This window comes from Lynx canadensis, chromosome B3 (genome assembly GCF_007474595.2).
Source record: "Lynx canadensis isolate LIC74 chromosome B3, mLynCan4.pri.v2, whole genome shotgun sequence".
Classification (NCBI taxonomy): Eukaryota; Metazoa; Chordata; class Mammalia; order Carnivora; family Felidae; genus Lynx; species Lynx canadensis.
In genome coordinates this window covers 21,042,936-21,061,090 of record NC_044308.2, presented here as the reverse complement: position 1 = coordinate 21,061,090, position 18,155 = coordinate 21,042,936, and the positions used below count along the sequence as shown (strand labels likewise).

Here is an 18,155-nt window from a genome sequence, read left to right as displayed (position 1 = left end):
ACTTAAGCATCTATGGGTCTTAAACTAGACAAACCTGTAATAGAAGGTTTGGATTCCCCCAAAATCTCTGGGTCAAGTGGGTTTCTTATCATATTTGTGGATCTGGGTTAAGGTGTTGGGTTTCCTCTAAGCTTGATTAGGAAAGCAGCAATTTGTGGACTTGAGATTTTATTTAGCTTCCTCTTCCCAAGTGATCAGAAAGAGAAAATGCTGATAACAGAGACCCTAACAAGAAAGACAAGAAGGAGAGAAATGAGATTGTAAGTAGAAGATGGCATGAAAGAGAGAGGAGTCTTAGAAGGGAGGTGGGTGATTCTTCTGACATAGACAAGATCATAGAAAGACAAACATGTAGTGATGGGGGGGAAGTTTGGGGAAGATTTGATCCAAATGTCTTAATCTTATAAATTAATAGGAGTCAAAGTTTCTTGGATTATGGGGAAAAGGTGGGATTAAATGTTGGAGTTTTAATGTGTCTAGTAAATGACAATTTTGTTCCTTACCTGACTTTGAGAGCCAGTTCAGGGAGACATGGAGATAAAGATAAAAATAGTATCACCTTTATCAGTAATACAAGTTGTGCTAGAGGATGTGGTTCGGTTCTTGCCAAATACACAGAATTAGTCAGAATTAGCCACACCCACTCAGTTACAGGCGCCTGCAAGCTTCCCTTCTCACAAGCAGAATCAGCTTTCCCCACTAAGCTTAACATATTAACAAAAACAAAACAAACAAACAAACAAAAAAGCAAAGAAAAAAGTGAGAACCAATGCTCTTTGCAAGCAGGTGGCTCCCAAAGAGAGAGAGAAAAAAAAGCAAGTTGGTGTCCTGATCCCCTAACACCAATCAGAAAATCAGTCCTCCTCGAGAATAAATAGAAGACTGGAGAGAGGCCAAGAGTTTTACACTAATGGCAAGTTCAGATACATAGGAAGGAATGATAGGAATGGGGAAAGAGTATCCCCTAGCCACATTACAGACTTGAAGCCACTAGGGAGGACTCGAGTTCACCTTTAGGGGAAATATGATAGGAAAGGAGCTAGCCAAGCAATTTCTCAGCAGGAGTATTGAGGACCTAAATGAAACTAGCCAATATGACTTTATTGGACCACATCCAAGGTGACTCCCATGACCTTCATCAGTGACTCTCTACAGCCCAAAGACAAGGATGCAGTTAGTGAATGAAGCATGGGGCATAGCGAAAGGGAGGCTAAAAGGGACCTAGAACTAGTCAGTGGGGACACCACAATGATGTTAGTGTTTGCAAATGGTAGCATAAACGTGTTACAATGCCTCCATTTCTCTCTGCCCAGCTGTGGAGTCCTAGTGGCAATAGAGGAAGGGCTAGAGCTGACACTATTATGTTGGAAGTAAGGGAGAGATAACCTAGGATATTAGTAAGAGCTTCAGTGAGTGACCAGAGTCTTGCTTCAACAGAAAGTGGAATATAGACAGAAAAGGCTAATGATTTAGATGGCTTGAATTCTAGAAATCAAGGAGGTCTGAAGTGTGCCCATGTTGGTATATATAAATGATGTGACCTAGAGCTAAAATCCTAGAGAGCTTAATAGTCTTTTGGTAAGTCTTCACTATTTTGCTTATTAAAAAATAATGAGAAAGCCAGAAGACTTAAGACTTAAGTCTTGTTCTTTGTTTAGTCTTTCACATAAAATAAAAACTCTGTAAGTAAAGTGTAACCAACCAGGTTCTACCCTGGGTGTTCTCACTATAATTACGAAACTTAAAAGACAGCCTCATATGAAGAAGTAGATGGAAATTAAAATAGCTGGATATAAATTTTGGACTGGATTAGACAAGTTTATGATCTGTAGACTGGGAATAAAATTACAGGGTAAGAATCATCTTAGAACTCAATATAGAATACCATGGAACCTTGAAACACGGGTTTCTTCAAGTATAAACTGGACCTTGTTGTTCCACTAACATTATGTTTTTAGGTTAACATTGAACTCTATCATTAAGTAAATGTTTCTGTATAATTTATAAGCTGCCTTGCAGGTGAAGGTTGCACACACAAAAAAGATGAATACACATAAAACAAGTTCTAGTAACTAGCTTCCTACAGAATTCCAAATGTCTAAGTTCTTTCCTTAGGAAACACACACAACTGTTACTATGAGAACATAAGTTTGGACCTTATATTTATTAGGTAAGAGTCAATGACACTCCAAGAAAGTTATGCCATCTATGGGTATTCTCTCAGAGGTTACTACAAAAGTGCCACAAATTCATGTATTGTTGTACCTATTATTTGAATGAAATTGAAAACATTATTTACAAGACCTTAACAACAACCAAAAAAAATGTGTTTTAATTAAGCTGCTTTCAGGTTTAGTAGTAGAATGTCCAAACCAAATATCCTAAATAATAGATATAGTAAGACACAGATGAAAGCATCTGGAGATTTATAATCATACCTACTTCACATAGTCACATTATTTTACACTTGCATAGCATTTATAGCTCACAGAGTACTTTCATCTACACAATTTCTCTTAATTCTCACAACATTATCATGCTACTACTGTTGTTCTTATTGCTGTTCTTATTGATGTTGTTTATTGTCACTGGTGACGGATGCATAATAAAGACAGAGCTGATGGAGCCCTTCATCCCTAACATAAATATGGGCACATCTCAAGGAGAATACTGAAGTTGACAAAATGTTAATCATAAAGAGCCTTTTATTTTTCTTGAAAACAAACTAAAACAAGAAGAGCCATGATATGCAATGCCAGTTGCTAATCTGGTAACATTATCTCTCATTTTATTAATTTACAGAACAAGTAGAATTATATTTTTATATATAAATAAATATAAATATATAAATATATATAAATAATATAAAATATACATATATTTTTATATATATATATATATATATAAACAAATAGAATTGGAGACTGATTAGGGCATTAGGATGTGGCCTTTTAACAGACAACCCTGTAGAACAATCTATACTAATCTCTGAAATGTGAGAGGGACAACAAACACAGCTATAATTAACTAGGACTGATAAAACAAATTAGGTTCTGAACTCCCAGCAATTTTAGTAGGAGATACACATAAAGTAGTAAAAGGAAGGGCATATATTGTCATAAATCAAGTACAGCTTAAATTCTATTCAAAGACAGGAGAATGATTACTTTGGGCCCAGCCAGTTTATAGGTTTCACTTGGTTCTAGTTTCCTCTGATAGAAAAGGCTAGCCCTCAAGAATTGTTCTTCTGGCCCACCAGTTGAAACTCATATATTAGAAAAATGGTCTCAGTGCTCTTTTCAAAACATCCTAAATTGGAAGAATTTTTGCTCTGAAGTAAATACTACCACAATGTGTGAAATAAAAACCTAGTTAAGCCACTTACGTGATCTGTAAGTAAATCCAAACACAGAAATAATTACAGAAGCCATGAATTCAAATTGGTGAAAATGGATAGAAGTAGAGCTAAGAAATCAGTATTTCAGTCTAAGAAAGTGCATTTGTTTTTTTGTTTTTTGTTTTTTTTAATTTTTTTTTCAACGTTTATTTATTTTTGGGACAGAGAGAGACAGAGCATGAACAGGGGAGGGGCAGACAGAGAGGGAGACACAGAATCGGAAACAGGCTCCAGGCTCTGAGCCATCAGCCCAGAGCCTGACGCGGGGCTCGAACTCACGGACCGCGAGATCGTGACCTGGCTGAAGTCGGACGCTTAACCGACTGCGCCACCCAGGCGCCCCTAAGAAAGTGCATTTGTATCACAAAAGTACTTATCATCCAAAGAAATAATCCCTTTGAGCCAAATACTAGGTATACTAGAATAACAGTCATAAGTGGTTTGACCCAATGATTTGAAATACTTGAAAGAGAATATTGACATATTTTATAAAATGAATATTGTTTTGAAAAATAATAAACAGTGCAGCCATATTAATCTAATTAAATAATATTCAAATCCAGGGTAGCAACATATTGGTATATACAATGGCTGGGGCCCCTGGCATCAACAAAGCAGCTTTCATTCATCTGGTTCTACAAATATCCATGGTAGAAAGTTTCTAGAACAAACTTTCTCAAACTGAGGTCATCAGATGCTCTGGCACTTAAGGGTTTGTCAAGTTCTAGGAAATTTTATTTTTCCATTTTGATGATGATGGAATGATTATGAAGTAAGTTTGAGGTTGAAGAAGAAGATGAGGCAGGAAGGGAAGATGGGGGCCAGATTCTGAAAAGGTTTGAATGTATATAAGTAACAGAAATCCTTGAGGAGGAGGTTAAGGGCTGCTGTTGAATTAGAAGGGAAAACCTGAAGCTGCATTTACGTGGCTCTTTACATAATACTGAGAAAGCACCAACTGTTTGTATCATAGAAAATTACCAATGGAGATTATAAGGTTTCCTTTTAACACACTCCTTGGTACCTAACATTGCAATAAACTTTGGCTTTTAAGTGTTATGAGAAGCTAGCACCATTTTTAAGCACGGAGTGACATGATTGTGTACTGTGTTATTGTTTTATTGTTTTGGATTGGAGGGAGAAGACATTGGAGGCAAAGAGGGTATTCCCAACAACTAACACTTTTTGCTTTTTCAGCGTGGGGTATAAAATGGGGTCGTATATCTTTCAATATTAAAGGAAATTATTCTGAGACCTTATCCTGCTTATTCCAAGAGTGCCTTCTTTCCCTTCCTATTGTTCCCCTCAGTTATTCGTAGGAGATCCAGTGGTCCAGTGAAATCCCTACCTATTGCATCAAGAACCAAGAAGGTGGGGCCAATTATTGCATTTTGCTCTCTCTGTATCCTCCTGCCACTTGGCCCTGGATGTAGGTATAGTTGTGAAAGTGCAGGGCAGAGTGGATTAATTAAACCCCAGGTTTCTGATTGGAGGTTGGAAAGGGGGAGCTTCAGAGTACTGGAAACACCAAGGAGACTGTAGAGAGGGCTGGACTTGGGAAAGTAATCCCATGAAGTTGCTAATGAACTTTGGAGCTCGCTACCAAACTGTGTGTATTTGTATGTGTGTGTATGTGTGTCTGTGTGTCTGTGTGTGGTTCTGCGCCTTATTAGCATACCAAAAGTATTGAGGGAGACAAAGTTCACCAAAAAAAACGTAGAGTAAGGAACTCTGGGAATCCATCTCTCCATAAAAGTAACAACAAAACTGGCAAAACTTTCAGAATCAACCTTTCTAGAAAGATGGAAATGAACCAATGGCTTGCAACAATTTGTGGAGTGCTTATTCAAGAAACATTACTGAATCCTTTTTTTTTTTAAGTGAGCTTTGTGGCATTTCAATTACCTAGTTCCATCCCCCACTCCTCAGTTCAGTGGCAGTCATGAAAATAACAGCCTGAATTCCTGGTACCAGTGGAAGCAGAAAGGACCTCATCCACAAAGAATTGTAATTACCTGTTTTAACCTGTCTGGTGGCTTCCTGAAAGACTGGCTCAAAAGACTTGTCTTAATTTCCCCTGACTTGAAACTACCTCAGGGCTAAAACTAGTAGCCAGGGGTGAGGATGGGGAGAGGGCATTTGTCAAAAATATTTACAGACAAGTATTTTAGTCCCTATTCCCCAAGGTGATAAATAACAGAATTGAGGCAAATGAGCTAACCAAAAATCTCCAGAGAAAAGGCTGAGAAATGAGATGTCCATAGGGCTTTCAAAAGCTCTGACATATTCCTGGGAATCTAGAAAGCCATATGCATGCATAGAGCTATGCACATGCTCAGAGAATACCTGACAAGGGAGAAAGATTCCAATTCTAGCTGACCTAAAGGCTCTGTGAAAACCAGAAGCTAAGAGAAAGATGTAAATTCTGGCTGGGTGTTGAAGATGTGCATGCATAGAGCCCCTAAGCAAAGACTAGGAGGTCTTTTTAGTCCAGAATCTAAGGAGATCTCTGTTCAGTCATTAGCTGACCACTGAGCTAACAGGGGAGGATTTCAGTGGCCACACACAACAAAGAATATAGGCTTTGCAGAATCATTTCAGAAAAATCACTAAATGAGCAACAACTACTACAATACAAAGCAACAATAACAAACTCTGTGGAGAAGAGAATCTGACTTCCAGAGCTGCTACACTATATTACTCAAAATTCCCAGTTTTAAATAGACATGCAACAAAACAAGAAAGCATGGTCCACCTAGGTCCACCTAGGGAAAAGACAATCAAAGAAACTGGCCTCAAGGAATCCCAGATGTTGGACTTTCTAACAAAGACTTTAAATCAGTTATTGTAAACACATTCAAAGAGCTGAAGAAAAACATTTCTAAAGATCTACAGGAAATTATGAGAATGCTGTCTCACCATATACAGAATAGGAATAAAGTGATAGAAATTATATTTAAAAAGAAGAAGAAAAACCAAACAGAAATTCTGGACTTATAAAGTACAACTGAAATGAAAATTTTACTTTAGGGGCTCAAAATCAGATTTGAACAGGCAGAAGAAGGAATCAGTAAACTTGAAGATAAGTCAATTGAGACTATCCATTCCAAGGAACAGAAATATATAAAAATGAACAGTCTTGGAGATCTGTGAAAGGCCATCAGCACAACAGCATACACACAATGAGAGCTGCAGGAGACAAAAGGGAAAGTAGCAGAAAATATCTGAAGAAATAAAGGCCAAAAACTTCCCAAATTTAATGAAAAATCTGAATCTACACCTCCATGAAGTTCAATGAACTCCAAGTAAAATAAACTCAAAAACATTTACATTTATTCAAATCATAGTCAAATTGTCATAAGCCAAAGGAAAAAAATCCTGAAATCTGCAAGAGAGAAGCAACTCATCATGCACAAAGCATGCTCAATAAAATAAAAGGCTGACCTCTCATCAGAAATCAGGGAGCCAGTAGGCAGTGGGGTGACATATTCAAAATGCTGAAAGAAAAAGACTATCAACTGAGAATACTGTATCCAACACCACAGTCTTTCAAAAACTGAAGGAGAAATTAAGATATTCCAAGATAGCAAAAACTGAAAGAATCTGTTACTGCTAGACTTGCCCTGAGAGAGATACTAAAGAAGTCCTTTTGGGCAGAAATGAAAGGACAACAGACAGTAACTAAAATCTACATGAAGAAATAAAGAGCACCAGTAAAGGTAACTACATACATGAGTATAAAAGACATTATAAATGTATTTTTTGTTTGTAACTACTTTTTGTTTTCTTTAAAATTTAAAAGATAGCTGCATAAAGCAATAATTATAAGTCTTTGTTGATGGGCACACAACATATAAAGATATAAATCTGTGACAACAGCATAAAGTAGAGGAGGAAGGAATGAACTTTGAAAGAGCAAATTTTTATATACTATTGAAATTAAATTGATCTTCATCTGAATTTGATTGACATGTAATCTCTAGGACAACCGCTAAGAAAACTGAAAAATATATAATAAAAGAAATGACAAGGGAATTGAAATGGTACACTAGAAAATGTCTATTTAATACAGATGAAGATAGTAATGGGGGAATTGAGGAACAAAAAAAAGACAAAAGACATGTAGAAAACAAATAGTAAAATGGTAGAGGTAAATTCTTCCTTATCAATAACCATATTAAATATAAATGGATTAAACTCTCCAATTAAAACACAAAGGCTGTAAGACTGTATATTTCCAAAAATATAATCTAACCGCATTCTCTCTACAGAGATTCACTCCAGATTCAAAGACACAAAGAGTTTGGAAATAAAAAGATGGGAAAAGATACTTCACATGAACAGTAATCAAAAGAGAACTGTGGTTGTTATACTAATATCAGAGGAAATAGACTTTAGGACAAAAAATTATTAGAGGAGTATCTGGGTGGCTCAGTCGGTTAAGCGTCCAACTCTTGATTTTGGCTCAGGTCAGGATCTCAGGGTTGTGGATCTCTGGTCAGGATCCCATGCCGGGCTCTGTGCTGAGAGCATGGAGCCTGCTTGTGATTCTCTCTTTCCCTCTCTCTCTCTCTGCTCCTCCCCTATTTACACTCTCTCTCAAAATAAATAAACAAACATTTTTAAAAATTGTTATTAGAGAAAAAGAAGGACATTGTAGTATGATAAAATAGTCCATCTATCAAGATATAATTATAAACATTTATGCATGTAATAGCACAGCCTCATAATATATGAAGCAAAAACTTACAGAATTGAAGAGAAATAAGCAGTTCTACAATAATAGTTGGGGACTCTAATATCTCACTTACATTAATAATAGAACAAGTAGATAGAAGGTATCAAAAAATAAAAGACTTGAATAATACTACATGCCAACTCAACCCAGCAGAACACTTAACTCAACAATAGCAGGATACACATTCTTCTCAAGAGCACATGGAACATTATGCAGGAGAGACCATATGTTAGGCCATATAGCAAATCTCAACAAATCTTTAAAAAATTGAAATTATACAAAGTGTATACTCTGACCACAATGAAACAAAATGATAAATTAATAACAAAAGGAAATTTTGAAATATGTGAAATTTGTGAAAATTAAACAATTCACTCTTAAATAACTGATAAGTCAGAGAAGAAATTACCAGAGAAATTAGAAAGTACTTTGAGGATGCACAACAGTCTGAGTGTACTAAATGCCACTGAACTATACACCTAAAAATCATTAAGATGGTAAATTTTACATTATGTATTTTACCACAATTCGAAAATGTTTTTTTTTAATGTTTATTTATTTTTGAGACAGAGAGAGACAGAACGTGAGCAGGGGAAGAACAGAGAGAGAGAGGGAGACACAGAATCCCAAGCAGGCTCCAGGCTCCAAGCTGTCAGCACACAGCCCGATAAGGGGCTCGAACTCATGAACCATGAGATCATGATCCGAGCCGAAGTTGGACACCTAACCGACTGAGCCACCCAGGTGCCCCCAAAAATGTTTTAAAGAGAAATAAAATACTTCAAAGTGAATTAAAATGAAAGCACAAAATGAATTAAAATGAAAGCATAACCAAAACATATAGGATGCAGCAAAAGTGGTGCTCAGAACAGTGAATAACAGCGAATGCCTATATTAAAAAAGAAGAAAGATCTCAAAGGCATTGAGTACTGAACTAATAATGAATAGACCACTACAAAGGTCCCAAACTGATCACTGGGCTGCACACACTCAGTACAGATGCCAAAAGCACTGCAAAAGCTTTGCAAATCGAACTGAAATTGGAATCACAGTCCACAAAAATCATGTTGGAACTTGCAGCTTAAGCCTAATGAGGTCAGTCATTTACTGAAAGAAAAATATCAACACTCTCCATGGGATTTAAACAAGACTGTCACATGATGTAGTATTCAAAATGTCCATTGGGGGTGCCTGGGTGGCTCAGTTGGTTAAGCGTCCGACCTCAGCTCAGGTCATGATCTCACTGTTTAGTTTGAGCCCCATGTCTGGCTCTCTGCTATCAGTGCAGAGCCCTCTTCAGATCCTCTGTCTCTCATTCTCTCTGCCCCTCCCACCCCTCAAAAAAATATATTAAAATTTAAAAATGTTCACAATGTCAACTAAAATAATTTAGAGTATGAAGAAATATGAGGGAAAAATCAGTAAATGTCGGGACATTTGACATACTTTAAAGCAACTATTATAAAAATGCTTGAACAAAATTGCAAAGAAAGTTGAAACTAATGGAAAAATAGAAAGTCTTAGAAAATAGAAGATATAAAGAAAAACCAATGAAAGATTTAGAACTGAAAACTATAATAAATGATATTAAAATTTCACTGGATAGGCTCAATAGCATAACAGAGATACAGAGGAAGGAATCTGTAAACGTGAAGATATATATAGGTAGTAATTACCTAATTTGAGCAACAGCTCAAAAGTGTAACACTGTGCCATCAGAACCTGAGTAGGAGAAGAGAAAAAATGTAATGCAGAAAACAATATTTAAAGAAATACTAACTGAAAAATTCCCAAATTGAGCAAAAGACATAAACCTACAGATTAAAGAAATTTAGCAAACACCAAACAGGAATAACTCAAAGAAATCCACACCCAGGTACATATTTTGAAGACAAAAGACAAAAAAAAAAATTTTATAGCAGCCAGAGAAAAACGACACATTACTTATAGGGGAACAGGTATTTAAATAACAGCAGATTTCTCACAAGAAACCAAGAAGTCCAGGAGAAAGTAGTATTGTGTTCTTAAAGCTGACAAGAAGAATAGTCAACCTCCAAATTCTATATCCAACAAAAATTCTTCAGGAATGAATATGTAACAAAGACCTTCTTAGAAAATTCATTGTTAGCAGTTGGGCTCTAAAAAAATTACTGTAAGAAACTCTTCAGAGGGGTGCCTGGGTGACCCAGTCAGTTAGGTGTCCAACTTCAGCCTAGGTCATGATCTCGCAGTTCATGAGTCCAAGCCCCATGTCGGGTTCTCTGCTGACAGCCTGTTTCAGATTCCGTGTCTCCCTCTCTCTCTGCCCCTCTTCCACTCACACTCTGCCTCTCTCTCTCAAAAATAACTAAACATTTAAAAAATTTAATAAAAAAATAAAATAATAACAATTTTTAAAGAACCCCTTCAGACAGAAGAACATATACCAGAAGTAAACTTGGAACATCAGGAATGAAGGAATGTTGGGGTTTTCAATATATGTCTGTGTAATATCTAAGACAACCAAAGCATAAAAAGGTAGGCAGAAAATGGACCTATATGGTGGTAATGTTTTTAAGTCCAATTGAAGTGGTAAAATATTGATGCTAAGTAGACTGTGAAATGTTACTATCTACTTTGTAGCCCCTAGAACAACCAATATAACATCTATAGTAAATGATATAGTCATTTCCCAACTTATTTCTGAGGCCAGCATGACCCTGATACAAAAATCAAAGACAGAACCAAAGAAGAAAACTATAGGTCAATAGCCCTTATGATTATAGATACAAAACTTCACAACAAATATTAGCAAGTTGAGTCTAGTCACAACCAAGTAGAGTTTGTCCTAGGAATGAAAGGCTGTTCAACACTTGGAAATCCATGTAATCCACTGTACTAACAGTTTAAAGAAAACCTATGATAATATCAACTGGTGAAGAAAAAAACATTTCCACAAATTTCAACATCCATTCATGATTTTTAAAAAAAAGAAAGAAAAAAAAGAATAAAAGTTTAAAAAATGAAAACCTCTCAGCAAACTAGGAACAGAGAGGAACTTCTTCAATCTAATAAATGGCATTTACCAAAAAAAACCCCACAGCTGACATGGTGGAAGACTGAATGGTTTCTCCTTAAAACTGAGAACAAAGGATGTCCACTCTACCACTGTTATTGAACAACATACTTAGAAGTCTTAAACTTCTGGAACTTCAACTTCTATAACTCTTCTAAACTTCAAAACTCAGTAATATGGGAGAAAGTGACCCAATTATTAAAATGGGCAAAATATGAGAATAGGTATACCAGAGAGGAGTTAAGTTTGGCAAATAAGTGCATAAAAAGATGCTCAATATTATTATCTATTAGTGAAATGCAAATTAAATGAGGAGTGATGGTGATGAGGGGTGCCTGGGTGGCTCAGTCAGTTGAGCATACGACTCCTGATTTCGGCTCAGGTCATGATCCCAGGGTCATGGGATCAAGCCCCAAGTTGGGCTTTGCACAGAGAGGGGAGCCTGTTTAAGTTTCTCTCTCTCTCTGCCTCTCTCCCCAACTCTCTCTCTCTCCCTCTCAAATAAAAAATTTTTTTTTAATTTTTAAAAAAAACATGATGAGATAATTGTACACACATATTACAATAGTTAAAACAGAAACATACTGACAATACCAAATGCTAGCAAAGACACCGAGCTTCTGGAACTCTCCTACACGGCTGCTGGGATTATAAAATGGTGCAGCCACTCTAAACAATGGTTTGGCAGCTTCTTATAAAGTTAAACATGCATTCACTGTATGAACCAGCAATTCCACTCCTATTTATCCTAGAGAGATGAAAACTTATTGGTATAGCCACTATGAAATACAATATGCAGGCTCCTCAAAAATTTAAAAATAAAACAACCAGATGGTCCGGGAATTCTATTCCTGGATATATATCTGAAAGAAATGAAAACAGAATATCCAAGAGATATATGCACTTCCGTGTTTATTGCAGCATGATTTGAAATACCCAAGATATGGAAACAACCCAAGTGTCTACCAACAGATGAATGGATAAAGAAGACATGGTTTACACACACAACGGAATATTATGTAACCATGAGAAAGAAGGAAACCCTGACATTTGTGACAACATGGATGGACCTTGAGGGCATTATGCCTAAGTGCAATAAGTCAGACAGAGAAAGAGAAATTCTGTATGATCGCATATATGTGGGATCTGAAAAAGCCAAACTCATAAAAACAGAAAGTAGAAAAGTGGCTACCAGGGGTTACCACGGGAATTGAGGACGTGTTGTTTAAGGGCACAAACTTGTAACCAGTAAGTCCCGGAGATCTAAAGTACCACACAGTGGTTATAGTCAACGATACTGTATTATAAATTTAAGCATTGCAAAAACAACTAGATCTTGATTGTTCCCACCACAAAAAATAAATGATAATTATGTGACATTAGAAAGGTGTCAGATAACACTACAGTGGCAATCACGTTGTCATATGTAAATGTATCAAATCAACACATTTTACATCCTAAAGTCACACAACGGGTGATTCATACAACTGAATACCAGAAGAAAAAAAAATAGTTTACTGCCTGAAAATTTCTAAAAGAAAAAAATTTTTAGATATGAAATTAGAAATATGTCAGGTGAGAAATATGTCTTTAAGAGCAAATCATGGGTGCCTGGGTGGCTTAAATGGTTTGGTTTCATGTCAGGTCAAGATCTTGGAGTTTCGTTAAGTTCGAGCCCCACATCGGGCTCTGCATTGGAAGCACCAAGCCTGCTTAGAAGTCTCTCTCTCTCTCTCTCTCTCTCTCTCTCTCTCTCTCACTCGCTCACTCGCTCGCTCCTCCTCTACCTCTCCCCCACTCACACTGTCTCTGTCTCTCTCAAAATAAATAAACTTAAAAAAAAAGATCAGAGAAATACAAATATCATATGACTTCACTCATATGAGGACTTTAAGATACAAAACAGATGAACATTAAGGGAAGCAAAAATAATGTAAAAACAGGGAAGGGGACAAAACATAAGAGACTCTGAAATATGGAGAACAAACTGAGGGTTACTGGAGGGGTTGTGGGAGGGGAGATGGGCTAAATGGGTAAGGGGCATTAAGGAATCTACTCCTGAAATCATTATTGCACTATATGCTAACTAACTTGGATGTAAATTAAAAAAATAAATTAAAAAGAAAAGCAAATCACTTAGCCTCAGAATACCTTTGTATTCTGTGCTGTGCTGAAAAATATTTCGCTCTGTGCAGAAAGGAAAGCAAAATTAAGACTTAAGAGAGTAAGAAAGTTCGTATCTTGCTACGAACTCTATCAGAAATGACAGACTTCTCTCGTTTGTTTTTCTGCTACTCAGCATGTCAACAGATATGGGATTCTTGTCAAAGTGTTTCCTAGGTAGCCTGTCTTTCCTCATCTGAAATGGAAATCACTCTTTATAGGGATGCTAAGGTCTGGAAAAGTCTTAAGTAACTGTGGGAAGTCACAAAGTATAGCTAACACAGGAGATAGTTTATTATCCACCCTTTTTGTTTATCATTTCAGATACAAGTGAACTTAAACTCATTTCTTTTCTTTCTCCTTTTCAGACATACTATAAAAACTCAATACAGCACACCTTGATTTGGTATAGCCACCCCTTGATGTGGGATAGCTGTTTAAACTGTTGTCTCAAAAACGCTGCAGTTGTTTACAAGCCTGAAATAAGTATCTGTTAATCTTTCCTTAATCGGAGCCACATCGTGAAACGTTGTTTCTTCCACAGTTTGAACTAAGGGAGTGGCAGTAGGGATGCCAGGATATTTAAAGACACCTACAGGGGAGTCCTAACCCAGAGTTTGGTAATTTATTCAGTGCAGGGGGCAAGGGGTTACAGAAGTAGGAATGCAGAGTTACTGTAAGAGAGACTAAATACTCAGAGGCCTCCTTTATATTTTTTTGTTGAAGTGTAGTTGACACACAATGTTACATTAGTGTTAGGTGCACAACGGTGATTTCACAACTCTGTAGCTCACCACAGTGTAGTTACCATCTGTCATTACACAACACTAGTATACTACCACTGACTATATTCCTATGCGGTACCTTTCATCTCCTTGACTTATTCACTCTTTACCTCCTCCTGTCCTTCACCCATTTTGCCCATCCTCCTTCCTCCTCCCCTCTGGTAACACCACAGTTTGTTCTATGTAGGGGTCTGTTTCTGCTTTATTGTTTGTTCACATGTTTTGTTTTTAGATTCTATATATAAGTGAAATCATATGATATTTATCTTTCTCCGTCTGACTTACTTCATTTAGCATAACACCTTCTAGGTCCATCCTTGTCTCAAACAGCAAGTTTCCCTTTTATGTATGAGTGGCTGGCAATGGTGTTATCTGAATTAGGTAATACAAGCAAAACATAGTCAGAGAATTATAAAAGATTTGAGAGGAAAGATACGTGTCTATATTTTGCCAGTGCGTATTTTTCAAAGTTTGCACAGCTGTATTAGCTCTTAATGTAGTATTTGTTAAAGGATCTCAAGTTTGACTTTACAGAGGAGATTGTGGATTTTAACACAAAAGGATTCATCAATGGTAACAGATTTGAAGTGAGCAAGGAGACATACATTTAGCAGAGAAAACCGAGTCTTACTTGAAGTAACGTAAATAGCAAAAGTTCTGTCAGTGGCCAAAATGCAAGAGGAGTGAGAACCTTTAGAACCTGCAGTGTCTGTGGTACGAGAGTCAGGACGTCTCATACACAGTGAATTTGGTCCTCCTGGTGGCAAATTTCCAGGAAGCCAGACCCTTCCTGCTCAAATGATGTGGTTTCCTAGGGGACATATAAATAGTCTTTTCCCCACAAAAAGAAGTCCAGAATAGCCAAGGACCCTCCCACACATCAGAGCGCAGCTGTCAAAGTGGCCAACGGAAGCACAGCATTAACAAAAGCAGTTCTGGAAGAATGTAGGCAGGGTAACTGCAGAGGTAGCTGGGAGTGAGGAAAGCACAGGAGATGTAGTCAGAGAGCAGAAACTCAGTGCAGAGAAGAGCAGCCGGCGCTCAGCAAGTGGGCAAGAGCAAAGTAAGGAGAACACTGAGAGGATTTATGAGGATATGTACAGAAGGTAGCAAGGACCTGCTAGAAACAGACTCAGTGCAAACTCAGTGACCCTGGAGACTGCCTGTGCGTTTCTAAGAAAAGATCAGAGGGTGGGAAAAAACCAAAGCATGACAGAATCAGACCAAAGTGTTGATCTCCACCCAGGGATGAACTTGCTGGAACAGATCACCATATTGCTGGTTCAGAGGGCCCAGAGGCTTCCAATTGGGAGCCACAATCCCTACTGCCCACGCTCACCATGTCCTGGGGGCAAATTCAACTTTTAGAAGACAGTGCTAGGTCCTGGGCATGACCCACTGCCCTTAGAATTAATTTCATGAACCAGTTGAAAAAATTCATACTGTACATATTATTTTTTTTAAGTTTTTATTTTAAGAGAGAGAGAGAGAGCAAGCACACAAGTGGGGGAGGGGCAGAGAGAGAGGGAGAGAGAATCTCAAGCAAGCTCCAACCTGTCAGCACAGAGCCTAATGTGGGGCTCGAATTCACGAACTGTCAGATCATGACCTGAGCGAAATCAAAAGTCAAACACTTAACTGACTGAGCCACCCAGGCACCCCCATGCTGTACATATTCTTGAAATATAAAACATAGTCTATACCAGCAGGTTTTGATTTCATAAGTTGTTGCCTGATCTTCTACGAGTTAAAAATCTGGCAGCAGGTATTTGTAATCTACCACAATCTTTTTTAAAAAACCCATTAAGGGAACACTAACTGTTAAATATAATAAGCAATTTAAAGTTAGTGGTATTCTTCAGATAATTAAATGACCTCTTGTCCCTTGAGTAAACTATCTGATAATCTGTACCTAATTATGAACAATTCATCTTCTGAATCCCCTGAACTTCAAATAAGGATTTCAATTAATTTTGTCAACATAACCATTAATTGCTGACAGCTATAATCAAACCTCAAAAACCTAAGTGCTAGTATCTTCTTTTATTCTCGGAGGCAATGTGATATGCCCACTAAGAGACCAAAGCTGAAGCAGATGCTAGAGATACACCGTGTGCAGCTCCACAGCTCACCTTGGACAAATTATTTACACTATGACTCGATTTCCTCATTTGTACAATGGGGATGCTGATAATAGTGCCTATCTCAGGCTGTTGTGAGGATTAAACCAGCCTAGAATAGTACCTCAGTAAGCACTTACTAATGAATACGTAAGACACAACCATGAATGGTAAGTAGTATATACACTATGTGTTAACTGTATTTCTATTACTTTCTGAGGCTCTCGCGGTCATTTTTATTTTTATTCTTTCTAATATAATTTATTGTCAAATTGGCTTCCATATAACACCCAGCGCTCATCTCAACAAGTGCCCTCCTCAATGCCCATCACCCATTTGCCCCTCTCCCCCACCCACATCAACCCTCAGTTTGTTCTCTGTATTTAAGAGTCTCTTATGGTTTACCTCCCTCCCTCTGTGTAACTTTTTTTCCCCCATTCTTTCCCCCATGGTCTTCTGTTAAGTTTCTCAAGATCCATATATGAGCTCATAGTCATTTTTAGTAGTTTGAAGTATGAAGCAGTATGAAGTTTGAAAATATGCCCAGTGAGCTCCATGATTCTCAAAAGCCTGGAAAAGCATATAACACTAATCACATTGTATTTTTCTTTTTAATTTTTAGTTAATCTCAGCTTAACTTTTATGTTCCTTTATGTTCACCAGAGTTGAAAATATGTCAATGAGATTGGAAGAAATCAACGAAAGAGAAAATTTTATGAAAACTTCCCTACAGACTGTGGACCTTCGCCTTTCTCAACTGGAAGAACTGTCGAACAGGATGGTGAATGCTCTTGAAAATCTCGCAGGAATTGACAAGTCCGACCTGATCCAGACGCGGTCCCGAGCTTCTTCTGAATGTGATGCAACTTACCTTCTAAGACAAAGCAGTATCAATAGCGCCGATGGTTATAGCATGTACAGATATCATTTTAACGGAGAGGAGTTGCTGTACGAGGATCTCTCAATGCCACCAGGGACAGGATTCAGGAGGAAAGCCTGCTCCTTCCGGATGAAGGAAGACAAGGAGTCAAAAATGCATCTAGTACCAGAGCGTCAAGATAGCCTTCACCTTTTACCCAGCACAAGCCCACCAGCAACACCTGACTGCAGTCAACTTGCAGTAGACAACATAAAGAACTCTTCAGAGCTGAAATTAGGTCCAGATATTGGGATCTCAGCCAAAGATGATGGAAAGCAGGCAGACTCTAAAAGGGAAGAAACCATTCCCCCAAGTGTAAATCAAACAGATGTTATGCATGGACAGAACAAATCAGATTTTCAGAACCGTCAGCTAACAGTGGAGACAACACAGATAGAGGGCACAATTTCCTATCCCCTACAAGAAGCAAAATTGACACGCTATCGCCCTGATGAAACGTTCAGTGCTTATAAAACAATGAAGTCCAGAAGCTTTGTATATTCCCGTGGACGAAAACTGGTCAGCGGGGTTAACAACAGGAGTACAGAATACAGTTCAATCATGGACCCAGCAGGACCCTCTACAGTTCAACACTGGACGACAGAATGGAAATATCAAGTTCAAAAGATCACACGTTCTCAAAGTACAGATATCCCTTACATTGTGTCAGAAGCTGCAATGCAAGCCGAGCATAAAGAGCAACTTACAGACACTGAAGATGAAAACCGTGTTTCTGAAATAGTCCCTCAAATCTCTCATTTATCTCTAACTGTAACTGACAGAACTGAAAAGGAAAATTTACTGTCTGTGAAGCCAGACCAAACTATGGGATTTCCATCCTTAAGGTCAAAAAGTTTACATGGCCATCCTAGGAAAGCTAAAGCCAGCAGTGTAAGTAACTTAGTGGTTGTGTCTGGAATTACAACAGAAGAGCAGAAGGCTAACCAAGAGAAAACTTCCACAGAAACTCAATGCTAA

The 18,155-nt window shown here is 37.7% G+C and overlaps 1 protein-coding gene across 1 annotated transcript in view; it reads left to right on the top strand.

The window, feature by feature from the left end:
- Positions 1-18,155, top strand: part of TRPM1 (transient receptor potential cation channel subfamily M member 1) — a 95,764-nt gene extending 77,609 nt beyond the window's left edge. The window contains exon 28 of the mRNA XM_030317535.1: positions 16,922-18,155. Coding sequence (XP_030173395.1) covers positions 16,922-18,155 — 1,234 coding nt within the window. The remainder of the gene's footprint in view (positions 1-16,921) is intronic.